Raw genomic sequence first — 25,181 nt, forward strand, 5'->3', positions numbered from 1 at the left:
CATGAGCCTTGCACAATATCTCCAGGGCCAAACTGGTTGACAAGGCTTTCATCGTATAATCCCCTCTTATGTCTGGGCAGATTTGCAGACACTCAAATTTTACCCTAACTCTCAACTTTTTGTTCAACATTGACCTGTACTTGTTAAATAAGTCTCCAAATCTCCTACTCCTAACATCATTAGTGCCAATATATAACAATATCACCTTTTGTACCCTTAAAAGATATCTGCTCTACAATATCATCAACTTTTACCCCTGGCAGACATACCCTGGTAAAACTTGCAGAAACCTTTGCAACTAAATCATTTTATTGGAGATGGGGACAGTTGCTAAAAATGGGCAATTTATATACTTCTATATCTGTTTTGTTTCATATGTTGATCACCATACCACAGTAACAGATGCAAATTGACTATAGTAGCTTGTGCACTTTTAAACCCCCACTCCAACAACAGTGACATCTAATAAACAACCATTACTGTTATATAAAAAGACTATTATAGTAGGCCCTCAATATAGTGGACTAATTGGGGAAAGGGGTGTCCGCTATTGCCGAAAGTCTGTTAAATCGAATGTATTTTAAAAACATAAATTAATAACGACTTACAATGTACAGGATGTATTAAAATGTTATAATGTATAAGTATGAATAAAATATTATAATGTACATTGGATAATTTATACATGCCAACTTAAACATCTGTTAAAAATATAAAAATAAATTTACAACAGGAACCAAACTTTATTTTAATTAAACACATAAAAACTATACAATGTAACTAATGGAGTGTTTCCGCCAATTTTCAATTTTTTCCCCCCTTAAAGCTCACACAAAGTTATTTTCAATGTGATCATTAGTTTTTTTCATTTAAATCCATTTTAGAGGGAAAACTATAAAATCCTTAAACTCCATTTAATAAAAAACACAAAAAAAAAAACGTTAAAAAAGATACATAATATTCAATATTAATATTAACTTAATTGAAAGAATCACAATTTTCAGAATCAGAAACAACTGTCATATGGAGGGGAGAGGTGTTAATTCCTTGCAGGTACAGTGGAAGTTGATGAAGTGGTCTTGAAGAAATCATCAATCTTCAGTTGCCCTTACACCTTGGTGCTGTTTCCTTATTACTGTAGACCGAAATTCTCTAAAATGTTCATAATAAGGAAGCACATCAAGGTCTGATGATAATTCAATATAATGTATGATGTCATCTATATGTTGTCTTATAACAGACAATTTAGGATGAGGTGCAACTGATTCTTTGTCATCATCGTCGTCCTCTTGTTCTCCATAAAGAACATTTTCTGCAATCTCTCCCTCAGAAAAAATTTGATAGCCCGGATCACCTTCATCATTTTCGAGCCACTGTTCCACATCATTCTCAGTTGCATTTTTGTTGCAAGCTCTTAGAAGGGTGTCCTGAAAATTATACACCTCAACTCCCTCAAAGTCCATTTCAGGTTCTATGCCATACAACAATTTCTTCCAAGCATTAACCAAGTTAGTAATCTTCTCTTTCCACGCAACTGCTAAGTTGAAGATAGCAGATCTGATGTTGTATGCATGTAAATTTTGCAGTGTCCTGGTGCCTCTTATATTCTTCATTTTCTGTTTCTTCCAAAACAACCATCACCTCTTCCAAAAACTTCTTATACAACCTCTTACATACAATGATTACACCCTGATCCATCGGCTGTATCAGTGAAGTAGTGTTAGGAGGCAAAAAAATACATTTAATTCTCCCCCATCCCTGCTAACTAACCTCTCAGCATTATGGTGAGCAGGTGCATTATCCAGCAGTAAAACAGCCTTTATTTCAGTAGAAGGAATTTTCAGCACATCTATCTGATAGAATCGCACATCAGACAGATGTGATGTTCTGTTTGATGTGTAATGCTATCAGATGTAAGTAGGTTCTGAATTTTTCCTTTAGGACAGAAATTTTTTTTTGTTTCTTAAATCCGAAGTCCATTAAATCTGGGTCTGTTAAATTGAGGGCCTACTGTATAGTCAAAATATGAAATCTACAGACGGAATGTAGTAATTAGCTTAATTTTAAAGGCTAAAATGTAAATAGCAAATTGAGGCTTATATAATTGTGCTTATAATTTTACTTTTGTCAGAAACTTTGAAAGATTAAAAATAAGCAGAAAAATTTTTTTTTTTGTAATGTTTTGGATATTAGCATTAGTTTTCTTGCATATGTTGAGGCATATGATGCAAGAAAGCAAGCTTATACAGCATCAGCAAAAAAAAAAAAAAAAAAAAACCCTTCCCATTTCACTCATCTGCTCACTCCAAATGTTTGCCTAGTTCAGGCTTATTTATTTAATCTATCAACTTACACAACAACAGATGGAAGCCTGTTCTAGCAATTCAACTACCCACTGGCTAAAGCCAAACTTCTGCACATCTATTCTACAACTGTCTTTCCTCAATTGGAATCTATGCCCCCTCAGGTTCTTAATCTGAGCAAGCAGAAGTATCCCGTCAGCATTGAGCCTGCTCAAACAATTCAAGGCCTTATACACCTCAATCAGATCACCTCACTTGTGCCTAGTCTCCAGATGCTGCAACTTGCAGAACTTAAAGCCTTTCTTCTTTAGCACAGCCCCTTGTTCCTCTCACCAATCTTGTTGCACTTCTCTGTACTCGTTCTAGCAACTTTACATCCTTCCTAAAATGAGGCCTCCAAACCTCATTAGGATGAGGTGTGGCCTGACTATTGCCTTATACAAAGGGATAATCACCTCATTGTCTCTGCTAGTAAAATTCCTATATATTATTGACAATACTTCATGACCTGCTGTGGCAGCCCATCTGCACTGCTCTGAGAACTTCATATCTGACTGCACAATTATCCCCATGTCTTTTTCATTTTCCACCTCCCTGAGTGTAGTACCACACAGTTGGTACATTTCTCTTGGGTTACTGCTACCCACATGTAGTACTTTGCATTTGTCAATGTTAAACTTCAGTTGCTACTGACAAATGCAAAGTACTGCATATGGGTAGCAGTCCATATAGTCAGCGCCTCCGTAGCCAGGTGGGCAGGAGTAGCAGTGCATAGCACATGCTTCTTGATTAGACTGGGGTTTGAGCCCATGACCACGAAATACGGAGGATGCGGAAAGATCAGGGAATGACCATCGCATATCCCCGGAGCAATATGGCCTTAGTTGCTAACGCTCTAAAAACCAAAAAAACAAACAAACAGTCCATATAGTCCATTTTTGGCATTCTTTAGAAAATCAGTTTTAGAACAAATAAAACTTAATGCTTATTGAAAATTTTTTTATGATTTTGTGGTTATCTGATTTTTTTAATTTTGATTATGGAGGTAGGTACCTTGGTATTCAAGTAATAGGATTGCATCCTGTGAAGTATCCTAATTGTAGCATCAATGTGCTGGATTGGTTCCATGGTATTATTTAGTGTTTCTTTTTCTTGTTTTTTAGAGTAGTTGTAAGAGTTTTTTTTTTTTTTTTTTCCAGGTTATTGCCATTAACAAGAAAAAATGACTTTATTATCTGGACATTTCTTTCCTCTACCCAAATACAGATTTATAAAGAGTTTCTAGAATCAGAGACTGTTAAAATGGTCAGCATTTTTTAATTTCATATTACTATATTATTATTTTGATATGGCAAGATGTAGAATTTATCTTATGTATTATATTAATAACGGTTTATAATTATACATAATTTATAATATATAAAATTTGATTGTTATTTGAAGATAATAAACAAGTTCTTCTGACCTAAGTGACCTTTTGTTGATGGTGATATTGCAAATACAGCTGTCATCATTGAAGAAGTGGTAAGAAAATACCATGAAACATTTGATTCAGTTATGTACATATTTCCAAATCAGAAATAAACATAATTAAACCAAAATAGGTTTGAGTGGTTTATTATCTTCATATAACAGATTTCCTATGCACCATCACCATGCCACTCAAGGAATATCTTTGATTGCTACTTTGATCATGTTTATTACTCAATATCAGACCTGCCAATTCTTCTGATCTGTCCCAATTTTTACTGTTATACTTTCCTGTGCATAAGAATATTTCCAGTTCTTTTTTTTTTTTTTTTTCACAAAAAAAGCCTCAATTGCGGTCATTGAATTGTATCCCCCCCCCACTTCATACACATACAGATTTCATCATTTACCTCTAGTTCATTGATTGGATGTTCTCAATTATAATGTGATATGATTTGTTTTAACCATTGCATTGATTAAACATATCTGAATTTGAGAAATAATCGATTTTTAGTATCAGTGGTCACTTTGGGTTTATCACTGTTTACTGCATGATTTTGTGGATTCAAGTTCTACTTTCAGTAGGAAGATCCCTACTTATTATTCAAGAAATTTAACCATCATTCTAAGAAGCTGGTATAGAAATATGATAGTTTTCAAGAACTTGTTATTTGAAGTTTTCCTTGAATTAATTCAGTTGAGGAACAGTGACCTCTTTGCTTTTTATAACATGTGTTCATGTAATTTCTTAGCCTTACTTAGTGACAATGACAATCACAGTGCATAGAGAGGAATCAAACTACATTTTGTGAAAATACTGAAGTGAATGTTTTGTATTGCAGTAAAATATGCTGATTAAGTTGGTCTGCTGTTTAACAAAATTCTTCCAGAAAGAGGGAAAAACATGCTAGAATAAAAACAGCTCTAATTAGTCAAATTGGACAAAAAAAGAAGTGATGACATTTAAAAAATGGGCAGATTTTGATCTCCTTGGATGGCAGTAATCAAAGTAACAGAGTTATCTTCTGTTAACTATATTTTTTAACATTCAACATTATAGCTACACTATACGGCCAAAAATATTTGAATACATGAATACTTGTAAAATGGCTTTTAATTCAAAGTCCAGTCCATACCAATTGTAGTAGTGCCACCTTCAGCCAATATTACAGCCTGGGCACGCTTTCTATCAACTTCTAATTGATAGAAAGCATGCCCAGGTCCCAGGCTCTGAGCGAGCCAGTCCTACTTTTATTGTCCACTAACTAGTCCTACATGACATGAAGCATTGTCATGCTGATACTGAAAGCCAATTTTCTTAGTATTGCTACAATGTAGGTAGCACGGTTGTCCAAAATGTCTATGTTGATTTCATGTTTTTGGCACTTTGAGTCCAAATAAGCTGAAACATCCCCATACATACTATCAGACTGTCCCAACGAAGCTTCACAACTGAGATAGCTGGGAGCACTTTCAGTGAGAATGTACTGAAACGAAACATTCGTCATTTCATAGTGCCTGTCACCATTCTGGAGGCCATGAATCAGGAATGACACCACTGACAAACTCAAAGCTGTTTGGAGTAATGTCATTCTTGATGTTCATTGAACCAAGATTATGCAACGATGCTTGAGAGCCACAACAATAATACTACTACACTACTACTACACTACTACTACTACTACTACTATAGATAGTTAATGTACTGATGGATTTTATTGCGGCCTCTTACTCCATGGTGTTTTCTGCAGATGACATGCATGAGGAACAACCTACCTTCTTTATGGTTTGTTAACATTTTGTAAGTTTGTGAGACTATCCAGACTTTTTTTTATGATAAGGTATTGCTTCCATCTTTGAATAACAGTTGCCACAGTAAATTTCAATTTGAATGAGTCTCACTTGAGCACACTGAAAGGTTATTGATGTGTCATCTAACCACCACCACCACCACCACCCCATGTTGAAAGTTTATATGTTCAGATTCATGATCCATATGGGCTTATAACATACTTCTACTGCATAGGCAGATTTACGAGGGGTGATCATTTAATTCTTGGAGTGGTGCAAGATTTTGTTTATTGTGCGAACTTTCCATAACTTCTGCTCTCCCTGATCACCACTGAGCAGAATCTGTCTGTGTGCGTATGCCAGTACCTGTCAAGTTAGCGTTGCGTGAAGAGTTTTTTTAGCTACATGTGACTAACAATTGTTTTGAAGCAAGTATCATGTCAGACATACAGATTGAGCAGCAATATGTGATTTGTTATTGTCAGTAACAGCTGATGCTGATTTATTAGAGTACCGGCCTTAAATGGATTGGAAACAGGGGACTTAAGGGCCTCAGAAACAGTTAAGAGATGAATGAAGTGTATGGTAATGTGTGTCTTGGTAGGACCACCATATTCCCGTGTGAAGTGGTTTCTCCGTCAAGACAATGCCAGACCTCCATATGGTCAATATTGTGCGGGCAGTGACTGCCATAGGTGCTAAGGTTCTGCTACATCCCCCTTTATTCACCAGACTTAGCCCGATGTGATTTTTTTCCTGTTTCCACATCTGAAAGGCAAGCATTTCATGTCCAACACAATGATGCTTGCAAAGCCACAATGGTAATACTTCACAGTCTTTCAAAAAATGGTTTGCAAGAAGCATTTAATGCATGGGTATGGCAGTGGTGAAAGTGTGTAAAGTTCAAGGAAGAAGGAGAAATCCACAGATGATTCAGATGATGACAATTAAGATATCTTGTACCAGTCTGTGAAATCAGATGATCACCCCTCGTACAAGAATTATATTGATGTGTCTGAGCCAATACTAGTGCATGGGGAACTTCTCTCACATAGGCACCTCTGTAGCCAGGTGGGAAGGAGCAGCAGTGCTTAGCACATGCTTCTTGATTACACCGGGGTTTGAGCCCATTACCACCAAATACGGAGGATGTGGAAAGGTCAGGGATTGACCACCGCATATTCTCGGAGCAATATGGCCTTAGTTGCTAATGCTCCTAAAAACCAAACAACAACAACAACAACAACTTCTCTCACAGTACACACTATTTGTGGAATGATGTCCAGATACTTTTTGTCACAGTGAATATTTTTCTAACGATTGATGTTTTTAATAAGAGAAACTCCTTTGCTATCAGAAAAAGCTCTTATCCATCAGTTGCACTATACAACTAACACAATAGCCTGTAAAGTAAAGCAAATTATTATAATAAAGAAATTATTTATGACTTACAAATGTTAAAGAATGCTTATTCTTCATCATCAACTAAATGCACATTCATTGATCACTCATTATTACACATAGCTGCCAACTTTTCACTTTTCCTCAGAATTTCAGAAATTGCATATCTTGTATAGTTTTTTAGAAAGTTGTTGTAAGGTGGGAATTTATTTCCCATAGACATAATGTTAAAAATAGGGGTTACGTTCTCAACAATGAAATTAGGTAGCTAATTAGTTTATGTTTAAACAATGATTGATTTATCCAAAGAAATGAAAACAGCCTGTAAAGTCAAGCAAATTATTATAATAAAGAAATTATTTATGACTTACAAATGTTAAAGAATGCTTATTCTTCATCATCATCATCGACTAAATGCACACTCATTATTGGCTCGGCTCGGCACTCATTGATTTGTTGCACAAGGTGTTGTCTTCTTCAGAAATGCTTCGAGATGTTTGTTTCCAAGGTAATCTTCTCTTTTAATTATAAATTTCACGATTGCATGCATAAGCATTTTTTAACAGCACACACAAATTGCAACTAACACGATTTGCATGGAGTAACAAGTTTATGAAACTTAAAAAAAGGAATGAAGAGAAGATTCTAAAAAATCATTTTTTATACAGTTGAAGATTTCAGTAAAGGGGAAACACATTTCACCATAATAACGTAAAAAATCACACAATTCCAGCTATCAGTATTTTCGCTAATGCAAGAAGATTGAGTTTGCTACCCATTTATAATTGCTTGCGGTGACGGAAAAGCCCAATAAACCGAAAAGTGCAAATTGTTTTTGTTTTATAGTCGTGACCTCCAGAAATGTGCTTTAGAAAAATATCACAAAGGCGTTTAAAATTGATTCTTATAACGGAACATATGATAACGATGAAAGTGTAATGCATTTTACTGATTTGAATTGGTAACTAATACAATTTACAAACCATGCTCACAACTTTTTATATGACCTTAAGGTCATGCTTGTGACGTTAAAAATTACATTTTAGAGAGATAAACAGCTTAGTTATACAGTGAAAATTTCAACTTCCGAGATCTTGAAACAAATTACCAAAAAGCAATGTGTTATTGGGTTCACATTACGATATTTTAATGATACGATGATGTCTCTGGAACTGATTAATATCATAAAGCGGGGTACACTGTATTGTATAGCTATGTACGTAGTTTGGAATGCAGTTTTTACGAATGTTCATATTTTCGATTTTGTTGATACTTGGGGGGAAAAAAACTCGTAAACCCAGGAACTCGTAAAGCGAGAACTGCCTGTATTGCAAGATATATGTACTCAGTATACAGGACAAGCTATATCAGTTTACTGAGAAATTGGCTTTTCAAATCTTTAAGGCAGTTTCATGTTCATATTCATTTGTTAATATTATATTTACATGATGTTATTTATGACATTGAAATAAATTGTTCAAACTGTGTTTGGTTAACTGAGGCTACTGTATTCATTTTGTGTATTAGGCAGCAGCATTTCCATGTTTTCATGAGTCATTTGTGCCTTTTTACCTTGGAATAGAAAATATTGCCATTTTATACATGGGGAATTATTTATTTTTCATTCATAACTTTGCCATGTTTGGTTTTTTTTTTGTCGTGTATTTGTTTTGTATTTGTATTTGTTCATGTATACACAGACAACAGTGCTAGGTGGAGAGATCAAGAAGTTTTAAGAAGAATATTTCAAAATTGGAACACTGGAATTCAATCATCCATTCAGATTATCTGATGGCAATCTTAATCTTAAAACTGAATGGTGAATGATCAGCTCGCTTACATTGAAAACTAAAACAACAGGTTAATAGAAAGAAGATTAAGAACTGGATTTGATAGGATGGTCAGCATCATCTAATTGATTGTCAAAAACAAAGCTGAATGCTTTAAGTTGTGGAACATTTGCGGAACATTCTTTTGCCACTGGGTGGTTGGCTGTTGGAACAGGTTTCCATTTCTGTTGTTGTGGAAGTGGATGGGTTGAATAAATTCAAGGGAGAACTAGACAAATTCTTGGAGGGTACATATGGGTGAACTTTTTTATTTTATTTTATTATTATTTTTTTTTGTATGCTACTTAAGCTTTCTTTCTTGAATCATTTGCCACTACTACATCTTACATTAATAAAAGGTAGTAAAAAAATTTCAATACTTTCTTGGGTCAGTCAGTGAAATGAGAGATTATGAAATCAGTTGTATATACATGTGCACTCTCTCTCTCAGGTTATGTTTGACTAAATAATTTGTGAAGCAGTGACTATCTACGACTAGTCAGTTCCTGATGAAGTTAATTGCGATAACAAAAGTGATATGAGCACTTCAAAAAGTTATATTTCAAAAAATAGCAGATATTACTATTATTTACAAATTCACTATCACTTTAATAAAGATTATTAAATTCAAAATGTAAAAATTAAATTTGGATAAAGTGTCAAGAACACTCTAATCCTTTGCAGAAGCGAAGGATTAGTGTTCCTTTGCAAAAGCAAACTAAAATAATTCAGTCAAGCTGAAATACTAATCAAGTAACCTTCCCTTCAAGGCTGTTTATGTTCCTTCTGAATGTTCTGACAACTTTTCAAAAACCAAACTTAATACTTCAGTCAGATGTGCCTCTTACACATTACTGAGATCACCACTATCTTGATGTAGCCAGGTGGGAAGGAGCAGCAGTGCGTAGCACATGCTTCTTGATTAGACCGGGGTTCGAGTCCGTCACCACCAAATACGGAGGATGCGGAAAGGTCAGGGAATGACCACCGCATATCCCGGAGCAATATGGCTTTAGTTGCTAATGCTCCAAAAAAACCAAATAACAAATAACCACTATCTTGATACATTAAAGTGTACAATATCTAAATTTTTGTTGTTAAGTTTGCTACTTTTCTTCTGTTTTAACCATAGCAGGTTAAATCGTAATGAACTTGACTTAATCATTGGAAGCATTATGTCCAGAGTGTGGCTTGCCTAAAGGAATAAAACTATTCTGTTCAGTTATGAGGCACTTTGCTACAGTTGAAAACATGGTGGCAAGTACATCTGAAAAATGTTTCAATACATGATGAGATAACACAGATTTTTATCATTTAGTAGTGTGTCATGTTCAAGATTGTTTTGTGGAGATATTTCCAATAGGATGATCTAAGGTATTCCTTACAAAATCTTCAAACAAAATTTTCAATAGTTCTGAATGTCACAGAAGAAGAAGAAATACAGGTATTAGTAGTAGCAGATGCTTTGAAGACCTTAAAAGATTTATATAAGGAGGAACTGGTGTGCAGTGTTTTTGGCAGGTAAAATGATAAATACTAGTTGAAATGAAGTATAAAAAATTACATCAAGTAATGCTTTCAGTTTTGTGAATGCCTCACAGTAATGCTGAAAGGATAGTCAGTGAGGTTACTAAAACAGTTTAGTTTTAGTAACCTCACTGACTATCTCTGCCGATTGTGTGGAAGTTAGGTTACTAAAACAATTTATTTTCAAATCACCCCCTCCCATGTCTGCTGATTGTGTGGTGGTTGTTGTTGTAGTTGTTGCTATTGGGTTTAACGACACAAGGGCTGCTGTGGCCAAATTGTCTGTTCATAGTTTATGTAGAGGCAACATATAGTTATAGATGTTAAATTATATCCTCCTGTACAGGCCAATACATTTTAAATATGTCAAAAGTTTGTCTATATTTGCTTCATTTCCTATAAAATGAAATAGATCATGTGAGATATTCAAAGTGGAAAGTGACTGAAAGGTGGTTGATCGGATGGTTGAATGTAAGGGACAATCAACCAGAAAATGATGGACCGTAAGTTGTCTTTGACAGTATGAGCACTGCAGTGGACTGATTGTGTGGAAGTTAGTTTGACACACCATTATATACTGGGTAGCCACAATTAGAGTATTCCTATTCAGAGCTGTCTGGAGTTCACTTTAAAGAAGGAAATGCATCAAAATTTGGCTGATATCCTTCAGAAGATACAAAAGAGAATTATATGGAAATCATCACCTCCACTAGTGGAGAAAAGTTGTGCTGTGAACAATTTGCATACTCCATTCACACAAGGAATGGAAGGCATAAGATGTTGATGGTGGAGAATACTGGAGTGTTAGAGCAACATACCTCTCACCTTACCAGGACTTGCTTGGATTTTGAAACTCTACTACTAGTATGAAAAGCAATTTGGCAGCAGTGATTGAGGATTACAAGCATTACAGTTCCTCATTAAGAGGTCTACAATGTGTGATAGCTTATTACAATCACAGTGCTTTGATAATCAAGGCATTCAATGTGCCTAAATTTAGGGTGGTTGGAATGAATGTATCAAAGCTGGGATGTTTTCTAGGGTTCACTACATGCTAATAATTGCTGAGGAAGTTTTGGATTGTAGCACAATGCAGTGAATATGATTCAAGTTAACAAAAGCATAAGTTAAATTGAATTAATTTAATAACATTGCAGATTATGTGGACTCCTTTGCAAATAGTGGAAGGCAGTCATCATTAGAACTTGGTAAAAGGGTAAGGTAACAGCTATGTGGCAGGATGGGGGGTTACAAAATTTGCTGAGTAGCATAGAGCAAATGAAAATGTAAAAACGATAGCAGGAATGACTTGCTCTCTAACTGCCTTAATAATTTGGAAAAAATATTATTTATACATATATTGGTACTAGTATTAATCACCCCCTGGTGTGCATTCATAATGGTAAGAGTATTATGTCGGTAGAAGTTTTGTGTTTGTGGGCTGATTGCAGGCTGCAAAATCCAGAATAACTCGGAGTAAACCCACAGCCTCTGCCTGAGACTGGCTAACTATGACCTTAAATGAAGAGGACTTGAGAAATCCTCCAGTCATTGATAGGAATTGAACTTAGACCCTTCCAGATGAGTGACAGATAGCAATGTATTGTGAATGCTTAGAAAGTGAAAAATGCAAGGAATAGTGAATTCCAAAACATTTTTAGGAAGAAAATAAGTGTTTAATACTCAAGAAAGTCAGTACAATAGCAGCCCCTTAACACAACTTTGTTGTCTATATTTACTCTCATTGGTAACAAGCTTTTATCCTTATCTACATATGGATTTAATTTAGATTAAATTTCAAGAAATTTGAAAGAAATGCACTTAACACTCAAACTGCTATATACAAGATGACTCAATCGAATTTTAAAATGTTCTGGAATGTGTTTCAGGGTTCAAAATAAGAAACAGCTGCAAGAGTCCTTCAATTATTCCACTAACTTCTTTAATCATCTTTGATCACTTATTTTATTATTTTTTCAAAATTTGATTATAGAAATCCAAATTATATCCAATTTGATATAATTTTTATGTTGTACACATTGTGAAATAGACCTTCAATGACACCCAGCTGTCTCAGTGAGCAGCAAACCTTGTGTATACCATGAAAACTAATCTATGGATTACATGCCATATTTTAAATACAGATACACAGTTTATTTTCCCCAACTTTAATTTATTGGTGATTAGTATAGGAGTATATCCTTGAATGCATAGGAGTTTACATGTTGGATGTAACATTGATTTTGTAAATTTTAAGCATTGGTAACAATTGATGTTTGTTCATAATATCATACAGCCCTAACAAAGGTGATTAAATGGTTACATAATAATATTTGTATTAGGGACAGAAGTAAAAGCTTCAAAAATTTTATTTAAAATTTACATTATTAATATATAACAATTTTTTTTTTTTTAAATGCTGTTATAGATATTACTGTCCAAAAGGTCTCCACTTGTTCAGCTGACAGTTCTGAAAAAAATTTGTGATCATCTCAGATTGCTGAGTCGAAAAGCTTGTATTCAGTTGGGCTTGGATGATGATCTGAGGTGTGTGCATATAGTTAAATGTATCAAAATGCTTATTAATTAAAGTTGGTTTCTTTCTTGAACATGTTTTTTTTTTTGAAAGCTTTTGAAAATTTAAATATCTTTTTTATACATAATCTAAATAAAAATAGAAAATAGTAATCTATTGTTTTCGCATTATAAATCGGCATAGATGTTAAGAATTTTTTTTATATATCTTTAGATAGATAGATAGATATATTGAGGATTACAGCTCTTGTTCATACTATATTTATCTTTAGAAGTACCATATTGTGATTTATACTATATATTTCAAGTTTAGTATTAGAATTAGTCATATTGACTGTAGACTTGCTGCATTAACTTAAAAAGTAATAATAATTTTTAAAAAAATAAACTACCTATTGGATTTCCTCCTCATGTATGTACCCATCCTACTGAGCTTTGAATTTCCCCAAACTGGCAACCACTCATGCAAACAACTTATTCTAGTAATTAGCAACTCGCTCACTAAAAAAAAAAAAAAAAATTCCACAGTTTCAATTTTTTAGAATCACAAAAGAGTTACCTCAATCTTTTCTTCATAGGGTTCCTTCTCTACACAACTCTCCAAACCCAACATATTTTAGATAAGACTTTAAAATGATTTAAAATTACATAAACTTCATTAAAATACTATTAAATGTGTTCAATCCTCTTAGTCCATGAATGATCAGACACCCGTGGGATCACTGTCGAAAGCCCCAACCTGAACCCAGAACTATCCAATCCACCACGCAACCTTGAGTGCCTGAAAACCTTATGTCAAAAATTAAAAATAAACATTGCTAAAATTATCACGGAATATACTAAAAAAACTATGATGATGAAATAAATAAATTACAATGAAACAATTTCTTAAAAAAACTTGCTTTCTTCTTTGGGGGTGGGGGGGGCAAAATTTTCGACATGCCATTGTGTTCACAGGAAAGAATCTAAATGCGCAATGTTGAGTTTTCCTTATGCCATTTATTAATGGGAGATTACTTGTTACTATGCATGTACGAAAAGTCCACGAATCAGAGAGAGAGAGAGAGAGAGAGAGAGAGAGAGAGAGAGAGAGATGAGAGATGGTCATCGTATGTTAATTGAGTTACTTAGTATTTGCATTTCTAAGGTTTCTGGAATTAAAAGCTTTGTGTAATTGTCTTGAACACTTAAAACCTTAGCATCATCAAACAGGAAATTGTGATCCTCGTTTATGGCATGGAATGAAAGTTCAGATGCCATGGTCCTTACTGCCCCAACCAATGCAGCGTGTTGTTTAAGACGCTTGTCCAAAAAGCACTTCGTCAATCTCACATACGAGGAATCGCAATTTCCACGTGGAATATTATATACTACATCATGCATATCTATGGGGGAAGAGGAGGGTACAGAACGATTTTTTAATATGGAATGAAGTTTCTGTATAGGTTTCTCTATAACCATGAATTCAGTATCTTTGAAAAGAATATTAAGCTGTTTGTACCATTGCTGAATGTAATGAATTGTAATAAAGTGTTTTTTCCTAATTGTGTTGTTATTTAGGTCCACAAAATAAAAGGTGATATTGGGCACAAAAGGTGATATTATTACTATTATTAGCCAGATGGTGCAAGGAAGCCTGAGGCTTATGCTGCACCAGCCAAAAAAAAATTTGAGTAAACCTGAGAGAGAGAGAAAGAGAGAGAGAGAGAGAAAGAAAGTAAGTAGAAGGAAATTACCAAGAAAGAAAAGAATGGTTGGCACTAATGACCATAAGAGATCTGCAGATTTACTTAACAAGTACAGGTGAATGCTGAAAAAAAGTCATGAGTTAGGGTTAAATTTGCAAGTGTCTGCGATTCTGTCCAAACATGATAGGAGGGAGTATATGATAAGAGCCTTGTCAATCAGTTCGGCCCTGGAGAGATCGTGCAAGACTCGCAGGGCAGAATTTTTTTTCAGCGTGGTCTGTGCTTGCTAACAATGCACCTGTAAGAACAGGTGCATGTATACTTGCTTGTACCCTAATGCTAGAAGTATAGTAAATAAAATTGATGAATTTGAAGTGCTGATCAAGACATCAAAGGCAGATATTGTTGGGATATCAGAGATATCCCAACAATATCTCTGCACTGCTTATATCTGTGTCACACAGATATAAGCAGTGCAGAATTGGAATTTGGGGAGTACAATGTGCACAGAAAGGATAGACAGGGTAGGAAGGGAGGTGAGGTTATGCTGTTAGTAAAGAAACACAATCTAAGGAAGTACATCCAGTTGACACGAGTGGACAGAGCAATGTTGAGTCTGTTTGGTGTGACATAAGCACTGGGAAAGGGAAAATGAGAGTAAGAATATGTTATAGGCCTAATGACTCTGATGAGTACAATGAACAGTTGTGCAGAGAAATAGAATGGGCCAGTAAATCAGAATGTCTTGTAATAGGAGATTTTAACTTTCTGGATATTGACTGGAACTTGTGGGTTGGTCACTTGCACGCTACCAAGACTTGTGGATTTATTGGAGGATTGTTTTCTACAGCAAAATGTTTGAGAGGAACCCAGAGGGAGTAATACCCTTGATCTGATTATCAGCTGTGATTATTCATGCATTAAGAATTTGCAGATAAAGGAACCACTAGGAGACAGTAATCACAGTGTACTGATGTGAGATTTACTTAAAGATGTAACTACCATCAGGGGTAAAGGGAAGGGTTTTTGTAAAGGTGACTACAGTGGTCTCTGATAGTATTTTAAATACTATACTGTGGGATCAACTAATGATGTTACCAGGGTTGAATTCTAAATGGGAAGCCTTCAAGGACTTAACCTTGGAGGCTACTAGGCTTTTCATACCAACTAAGAAATACTGTTCAAGGTTCAGACCTAAATGGATATTGGATGAATTAATGAGGCTCGTGGCAGAGAAGAAAAATGCATGGGACGCATATAAATTATCAGGCGACACAGAAGCCTATGTGAAAGCAGATATAAGCTAGTCCGTAATCAAGTTCTTTGGCCCGCGAAGGCAAATTACGAGAAATCTTTGGCAAAGGATGCAAAGAAAAACAACAAAGAGTTCTTTACTTATGTAAACTCTAGAAGGAAGGGGAAGAATCAGATTGGTCAACTTAACATAGATGGTTTGACTATTGATGATTCTGCTCAAGTAGCTGATAAACTGAATGAGTATTTTGCATCTACATTCACACATGAGGAGTTATTCAAGGAGGGGATTGCCAGAAGTTTACCAAACTCTAACAGGAAGCTAAGTGATTTTGTAATAACTGAGAGCAAATTGTTGAAGTTAAACATAAAAAAGGCACCTGGGGTGGATGGAATCTATCCAGTTATAATGGAGGCAGCAAGGGAAGTTAGCAAACCCTTAGCCATAATTATGAGAGCATCCTTAGAGTCGGGGAAGGTCCCCATGTACTTGAGATGTGCAAATTTATCTCCAATTCATAAAGGGGGTTGGTTCAAAGGGTGACACAAATAATTATAGACCTGTTAGTTTAACTTTTCCCGGGGAAAATAATGGAGTCACTGGTTAAAGAGGTGATACAGGATCACCTAGACAAGACAGCAGTAATATTTCAGACACAGCATGGGTTTGTTAAGGGGAAGTCTTGTCTGACCAATTTGGTTGGATACTATGATGTGGTCACAAAGGAACTGGATGCAAAAAGTAATTTTGATATCATGTACTTGTATTTCAGTAAAGCTTTTGATACTGTTACGCATGGAAGACTGCTGTATAAATTGGAGTGGTATGGCATTAAGGCAAGTTATTGCAATGGATCAATGAATGGTTGAGTGGGAGACAGTGGAGAGTGGTAATAAATGGACACTGCTCTAAGTGGACTAATGTTATTAGCGGAGTTCCCCAGGGTTTGGTGCTGGGGCCCTTGTTATTTTGTGTATTTATCAATGATATCGATGAAGGTATATCAGGCTTAATGTTCAAGTTTGCAGATGATACAAAGATTGGCAGGGTTATTAATGACAGTAAAGACAGTATTCTTCTGCAACAGGATCTAGAAAAGTTAGGCAGCTGGGCTGAGAAGTGGCAACTGAAGTTTAACATTGACAAATGCAAAGTACTGCATATGGGTAGCAGTAACTCAAAGCAAATGTAACCCAAGAGAAACGTACCAACTCTCTGGTACTACACTCAAAGAGGTGAATGAAAAAGACCTGGGGGTAATTGTGTAGTCAGATATGAAGTTCTCTGAGCAGTGGAAATGGGCTTCCAGAGCAGGTCATGTGTGAATTATTACTGCTGTTTTGTCTAGGTCATGGAGTTTTTTCAATGATATACAGGAATTTTGCTAGCAGAGACAAGGAGGTGATTATCCCTTTGTATAAGGAGCACAGAGAAGGGCAACGAGATTGGTGAGAAGAACAAAGGGATGTGCTTAAAAAGAAAGGCTTAAGTTCCTGAAAGTTGGCATCTGGAGATTCAGCACCTGCGAGGTGACCTGATCGAGGTGTATAAGGCCTTGAATGGTTTGAGCAGGGTCAATGCTGATGGGATACTTCCGCTTGCTCAGATTAAGAACCTGAGGGGGGCATATATATTCAAATTGAATCTATGCAAAAGTGTGGAAGTATGCTTTTAGCCAGCAAATAGTTGATTGCTGAAACAGACTTCCATCTGTTGTTGTGTGGAAGTTGATAGCTTAAATAAATTTAAGGCTGAACTAGACAAACATTTGGAATGACCAGATGGGTGAAATGCGAAGTGTTTTTTTTTTTTTTTTTTTTTGGCTGATACTGTATAAGCTTGCTTTCTTGCATCATATGCCTGAACTAATGCTAATTTCCTGTATTATCTAACCTTTCTATGATCTTGTAGCTTAATATTGTTAATGGTATAAAGCAGATATCCCCTGTGTAAAAAGCTATATGTGAGTTCATCAATTTCATTATTTATACGTGTTTGGAAACTGGTTTAACATAAATGGAACGTTTATAGGTGAAAGGATAATGACTAGTACAGTGTAAAAACATCCCTGTATTTGTGGGTATTTTTATTGATGTTTTTACACTATATTAGTTATCACCCTTTCACCTATAAACATTCCATTATGTTAAATCAGTTTACAAACACATAAAAATTCAACAACTCGGACTGCATCAGATAATAAAATTGATGAACTTTATTCTTATTTTTACATAAATATATAATAATAACTTTATCATCAATATGCTATACATAGAACGAATAATTTGACTAGTTCCAGTTTCCCCATGAAACAAGTCTATGGACCCCCAGGGGTCCACAGACCCCGGTTTAGGAACCACTGGACTAAGAGGATTGAACACATTTAATAATATTTTAACAAAGTTTATGTAATTTTAAATCATTTTAAAATTGTCTGGAAATAAGTTGGGTTTGGAGAGTTGTGTAGAGAAGGAACTCTATGAAGAAAAGATTGAGGTAACTCTTGTGATTTTAAAATTTGATTAAAACATAGGACATACTGAGCTTGTGGTGCTCTTTGTTTTATAGTAACTGCAGTTCCAATGTACACTTCTTCCTCTGCAATTTGAATTTATGGAGTAGGTAGAGTCAGTCACCAAACTGACTACTTCTAACTGACCAACCTTTTCAACTGGATGCAGTGCCTTAGATTTATTGCTTCTTAACTAAGAGCATAACCCTTCCCACCCCCTCGTGTTCTATCTGTCCTTTCTGTACTAAAGACATTAAAGATAATGAGTTTTTAGAGGATCTTTATGAGAAAAACTTAAAGGATTTGGATATAGTCCATGAGGAATTTAGTAAATTGGTTAAAGTAAGGTTTAAAATCAAGTCTAGAAATAAGCAAAACTCTCATTGGATTTTTGAGGTTCCTCCTAGATTTAGGTAATTACTTTTGAGGTCTGATAGTAGAATTTATTTGGGCTGGTCTGCCCACAACATAAGGGATTTTGTTGATAGCTTCTAGGTCAGGGGTGGGCAACAGCTGGCCCGCGGCGATGTTGAATCCGGCCCCCTTCGTAAATGCATAAATATAGAAAATCCATACCTGACTACACTCGCCGTAAACTGTAAACGTTCGGCTTAATTCGGTTCATTCGGGAATTGCGGCCAGTGCAGCATACATCAGTAACCAGTAAGCAGTGCGCAGTTAACCAGGTGATTCTACGCAGTGTCAAAGAGTATTATTTCCTAATTATTATTGTAGCATCAATCGAACGAAGTTCCTTTGGGTTTGACTTCTTATTGAAAAAAAAATATTGGTGCAAGATATTTTATAAGTCAGTTTATGCCTTTTCTAATTATTACAATTTTTAATTTAATATAATTTATAGCCCATAAAATGAGCCAATTAAAAAAAATAAAAACTTTTGCTGAATGCTGCATTTTCAATGATAATTGGACATTCAAATATTTAATTGAAAATATAGACGATAAAGCTGTTTGTTTGGTTTGTAACAAAACTATTTCCATTTTTAAAGAATATAATATAAAAAGGCATTTTTCAACAAAACATTTCGTAAAATATAAGCTATTTTCACCGGAACAAATGAAAATTGAAGCAGAAAATATAAAATGTGGTTTGTGTAAGCAACAAAATACTTTGAAACTTTTGCCAAATACAGATAGAGCTCTGACAAAAGCTAGTTACATTGTTGCACATAAGGTTGCAAAACAATGTAAATCATTTTCTGACGGGGAATTTGTGAAGGAATGTTTGATAGATATTGCTGAATTATTATGCCCTGATAAAAAAAAAACTGACGTTTGAAAAAATCTGTCATGAAGAACTCTTGTGAGACGAATTGATAATATTTCAAGTAATTTATGTGATCAATTAAAATTAAAATTGGAAGATTGTACTTACCATGCACTGGCTTTAGATGAGTCATGTGACATTACCGATATGAGTCAACTTTTAATCTTTATTCGAGGTATAAATCATAGATTTGAAATTATGGAGGAATTACTTTCTGCATATCCTATGAAAGACACAACAACTGGCAAAGATTTTTTTTTATCTCTTCAAGAAGCTTTGCAAAAACATAATATAAAGTGGGACAAAATTGTCAACATCACAACCGATGGGTGTCCTAGTTTGACAGGAAAAAACATTGGATTATTAAAAAGACTAAGCGACGAAATAAAGCGTATTCCAGGAAAAGAAATAATTTTCTTACATTGTATAATTCATCAAGAAACTCTTTGCAAAAGAGTTTTAAAATTGAAGCATGTTATATCGGTTGTAACGAAAGTAGTTAATTTTATTCGTGGAAGAGCTTTAAACCACCGGCAATTCATAACATTTTTGAAAGAAATTGAATGTGATTTTACTGATATTCTTACCATACAGACATAAGATGGCTTAGTCTTGCAAAAGTGTTAAAACGATTTCATGATTTGTTGGATGAAATTGTAAACTTCTTAAATACTAAGGACAAGCTGAATGAATTTTGTGAATTAAAAGATAAACAATGGCTGAACGACTTTTTCTTCTCCGTTGATATGTTTTCGCATAAAGATGAATTAAATTTATTATTACAAGGGAAAGGCCTATTTATTTTTGATATGTATACAAATGTCACATCGTTTACAAGAAAACTCTAGTTATTTTTGCAACAATTCCAAAATAAACAGTTAACTCACTTTCCAATCTTACAAAAAAAGAAAAAACCTGAAATGTGCTGATTTTAAGAAATATGAGGCTATAATAAATGACTTATTTAATGAATTTACAAGAAGATTTGATGATTTTCAGAAAATTTCTAAAGATCTATCTTTAGTAACCATTTAATTTTAATGTCAATGATGCACCACCTTATATCCAGTTGGAACTGATAAATTTACAATCAAATTTAATATTAAAAAGTCAATTTGCTGAAAAAACAATAATGGACTTTTATGCCTCGTTAAATCCAGAAATGTTTAAAAATATTCTGGATAATGCACAGAAATATTTGGCATTCTTTGGATCGACATACCTATGCAAAACTACATTTTTCTTTAATGAAAAATAAAATGCAAAGAGCAAAATTATATCAAGAATAACGGATGAAAATTTAGGAGCAGTTCTATGAATAGCCACTAGTGAATTGAATCCCAATTTTGATGAAATAATAAATCAGGAACATTCCAAATGTAATCCCTCACATTAAAGTTTTTGTTTTCTGCATTTACTTTGTTATCATAACAATAAAAATGTTTATTCCAAATTGTAGTTGTTATCTGTACCTATCTATAATCGACTCTTATTTAAATATTGTATTTTTAATAATTGAGAGCTATTAAATGCTCAATAATTCCTATATTCTATTATATTATAAATCAACAGGGATTACCTTTATTTTAGATATAGGAAGCTTCTTTTCCAACTCTCCAAGCCCAACTCACCAATAATTCTTGAGGATGGCGATATCTATTTTGTAAAGCAGGTGGGACATCTTCTCCACTGTCAGAACTGTAGTGTTCAGACCGTGCGGTCTCAACAATGAGCGCTCATGGCTGCTGTCTACAAACACCATACTTCTGGCAGCATTGAAACCATTACTTGGATTGGCATAAAATTAGATTTTGAGGTCTAAACTGCTTTACAAAATAGATATCGCCATCCTCAAGAATTATTGGTGAGTTGGACTAGGAGAGTTGGAAAAGAAGCTTCCTATATCTAAAATAAAGGTAATCCCTGTTGATTTATAATTAAATATTGTATTTACTCTTTTTAAAAAAATACATTAATAATTTGGTAATTCAAGTAATATAACATTTTTTAGGTTCTGATTTTTTTTTTTTTTTTGTTAAATTGTTCAATCTATTCCGGCCCGCGTCATGATACGAAAATTTCATTCCGCCCGCTGATGAAAAAAGTTGCCCACCCCTGCTCTAGATGTTATAAATGTCTGGGCTATGGGCATTCCACCAAGAATTGCTTTCAGACTGAGTTTTCTTGTGGCCACTGTGGTCAGCAGGGCCATCAGCTTGAAGCTTGTCCAAACATTGATTCCCCTGTAGTTTGTGCAAATTGTCGTTTAAGGAAACACAAAGTAGACCATTCTTTCCGTGACCAATGACCAACATTGCCCGGAATGTATCCATGCTCAAGAAGCTATAAGATCTCGTACCAGCTATGTTCAATAGTGTTCATGGTAATAAGGTAAGTGATTCTATTAAGGTTGCTCAGCTTAACTACCAATGGTCAATTTCGGTTCTAAATTATTTGCCTAAATATATTCTGAGAAAAAATTCGATATTCTTAGTCTACAGGAACTTTACGCCTACAAGGGCAAAGTAAAAGGTCTCCCCTTTTGTTGTAGGGTTGTTCAGTCCAACACTCATGTTTCTGATGTTGATCATTCTATGGCCAGGGTTTGGGCAGTCCTGGTTGTGGTGGATGGTGGATCCTCTAATTACCATAACTAGAATTAGTGAATTATGTTTGACTCATGCTGTCTGTGCATGTTTGGAGGGTTGCTTTGGGCAAATTTTCTTTGTTTCTATTTACTTCCAATGTGCTCATGCTCATAAGTCAATAGATCCCTATATAAATTATGTTGAGATGGTTCTCAATAAACTTGCTGGTAAGAGTATTGTCTTCATGGCTGATGCTAATGCCTCCTCTACTCTCTGGAATTGTGCGGCTTCCAATCCTAAAGGAGATATCCTGGAGGAATTCATTCTGGCCAAAAATCTAACCATGTGGAACTCCCCTGACAATCCTCCTACGTTTGTTTCTGCCTCAGGTCAATCAAGTATTGACATTACTTTTTCTAATTGTGCTTTTGGACAAAATATTGTAAATTGAAAGGTTTTTGATGGGTGGAAAGCAGTGACCACAATTTTATTTCTTTTGAACTTAGTTTTGTTAAGAATCTGTGAGATGTTTTGCTGAATTATGATTTTCCTCACTTTAAGACCAAAAATGGAAACTGGCACGATTTTAATAAGAAGTTGTTGGAATGTTTTCCACCTAATGTTATTTCTCATCTTGCTGATTTGGACTTGTCTGTTCAGTTAAATAAGATTATGAGTTTGCTCTCTGTTGTATGTAGCTCGATTTTTGCTAGGAGTAATAGATGTCCTAATTCGGTGCCCTGGTGGTCAGCAAATTTATCCGTTTTGAGACATAATATGAACGGTGCACTTTTAGCTCTTTTCTAGAAGCAACGGTGTGCTTCTAGCTTTGAAAGAGCTAGAAGGTCTCATAGACTGGTTATTGAGACTCAACATCTCTATGAACTTTATAAGGAAGCTAGACGTACTTATTTTAATTCCATCTATAGAGAGAAATCTGTAAACCTGGATCCCTGGGGCCTTGTCTACAAGTTGGTTGTGGAGAACGTTCGCCCGGGTGAAATTTTCTTTACTATTCTTAATTCTGACTGTCAGGAATCCTTAGCTTGGTCTGATTCCATGAATGTAATACTTGATGAGTTAATCAGGCAGGATTCCTCTGTTCCTGAAAGTGATACTCAAACTGTGCTCAGATTGCAACATCTTACTTATGTTGGTAATTGTTCTGAAGATCAATTCTCCCCTGCTGAAATTGATTTGGCTATCTTTTGCATTTCTGGAAGTGTTGTCCTTGTTGATCTCTTTAATAAATGTCTTGTGGTTGGTCAGTTTCCCCGTTCGTGGAAGCAGGCTAACCTTAAAATTTTGATCACGAATCCTAAAAAGCCTGCAAACCTTGCCTCCTCTTACAGACCCATTGCGCTTCTTCCGGTACTTGGCAGGGTGTTGGAGAAGCTTATTGTCTCTTGGTTTTTGACTTATCTTGGTAAAGGTCTATGGTCTCCTTACCAGTTCGGTCTTCCTAATAGTGTCCTGGTCTGGATTTATGGAAATGTTGGTTTTAAAGCATTTCTGGAAGTGTTGTCCTCAGGGCCTTGTTCACCTCTTTCATAAATGTCTTGCAGTTGGTCGGCTTCCCCGTTTGTGGAAGCAGGCTAACTTTAAAATTTTGTTCAAGAATCTTGAAAAGCCTGCGAACCTTGCCTCCTCTTACAGCCCCATTGCGCTTCTTTCGGTACTTGGCAAGGCGTTGGAGAAGCTTATTGTCTCTAGATTTTTGACTTGTAATCTTGGTAAGGTCTATGGTCTTCTTACCAGTTTGGTTTTTGTAAAGGCCGGTCTACGGTTGATGCTATTAGGCATACCATGTGTGTAGTCTTCGACTGTCATTCTAAATATGTCCTCGGCCTCCTTGTGGACTTCAAAGGAGCTTTTGACACCGTTTGGTGGCAAAGTGACCTGGCGAGGTTCCGGGAGGCTGAGGTTTCTATCCCTCCTTACCGGTTGATCACGGATTATTTTTCTGATAGATGCCTTGTTGTCTCCTGTGGCTGTTCAGAGACCAATTACTCATGGATCCATTCTTTGGCCCGTGTGCTGGAACGTGGTCCTTGATGGGTGGCTCAGTTCTTAACATGATTTTGTTACTAAAGTGGCATATGTCGTTGATCTGGTTTCTGGTGATTCTAGGCTTCAATTGGAGGAACGTGCCATGACATTTTATCGGACCTTCATAGTTGGTATCAGATTCATAAATTGGAGATCTCTATCTCCAAAACTAAACAAAAGCTGTACAAGTGTTCTCTTATGAGATATTATGAGATACAATTAAAACGATGCCCTCTACGCTACATACGTAGTTTAAATATATGGGTTAACTATGGTGTATTTACACCGATACTATATAGTTAATTATCAAAACCCATAAGGATTATGCCTTGTGCATTTAATTTTCCAAATACATTACCACCACACCCTTTTGGCATCTCTCATAATGTGGATATAACTTTGCAACTGTGATGGCTTGTTGTATTACCTGGGTACCTGCCTGCCCACTGATGATGAAGCTGCACAGCTTTGAAACGATCGTCTGGGTGGTGGTACCGCTGAAAATAAATAACAGTAGTCTTCTCTACTAGAGAAGCGTTATTTATTTGAAGTAATGCAATAGTAGCTATCTCGTTGTGAAGGCAATCACATTATGAGATACAATTAAAACGATGCCCTCTACGCTACATACGTAGTTTAAATATATGGGTTAACTATGGTGTATTTACACCGATACTTTGACTTGGCGCATTATGGTCTTAGCTGCCAATGCGCCATAAAAAATCAAATCAAAATCAAAAATACACCGATACTATATAGTTAATTATCAAAACCCATAAGGATTATGCCTTGTGCATTTAATTTTCCAAATACATTACCACCACACCCTTTTGGCATCTCTCATAATGTGGATATAACTTCGCAACTGTGATGGCTTGTTGTATTACCTGGGTACCTGCCCGCCCACTGATGATAGGCCAATAGCCTTGAAACAGTCGCTGGGGGG

The 25,181-nt window shown here is 35.4% G+C and overlaps 1 protein-coding gene across 1 annotated transcript in view; it reads left to right on the top strand.

The window, feature by feature from the left end:
• LOC150086032 (DNA excision repair protein ERCC-6-like) overlaps nucleotides 1-25,181 on the top strand; it is a 306,101-nt gene that overhangs the window by 100,930 nt on the left and 179,990 nt on the right. Inside the window, exons 8-9 of the mRNA XM_090374774.1 lie at nucleotides 3,503-3,608; nucleotides 12,750-12,844. Of these exons, the coding sequence (XP_090230900.1) occupies nucleotides 3,503-3,608; nucleotides 12,750-12,844 (201 nt within the window). The remainder of the gene's footprint in view (nucleotides 1-3,502; nucleotides 3,609-12,749; nucleotides 12,845-25,181) is intronic.

Source organism: Mastigoproctus giganteus, chromosome 5, assembly GCF_048544385.1.
Source record: "Mastigoproctus giganteus isolate SK-2022 chromosome 5, ASM4854438v1, whole genome shotgun sequence".
In the NCBI taxonomy this organism is placed as follows: domain Eukaryota; kingdom Metazoa; phylum Arthropoda; class Arachnida; order Uropygi; family Thelyphonidae; genus Mastigoproctus; species Mastigoproctus giganteus.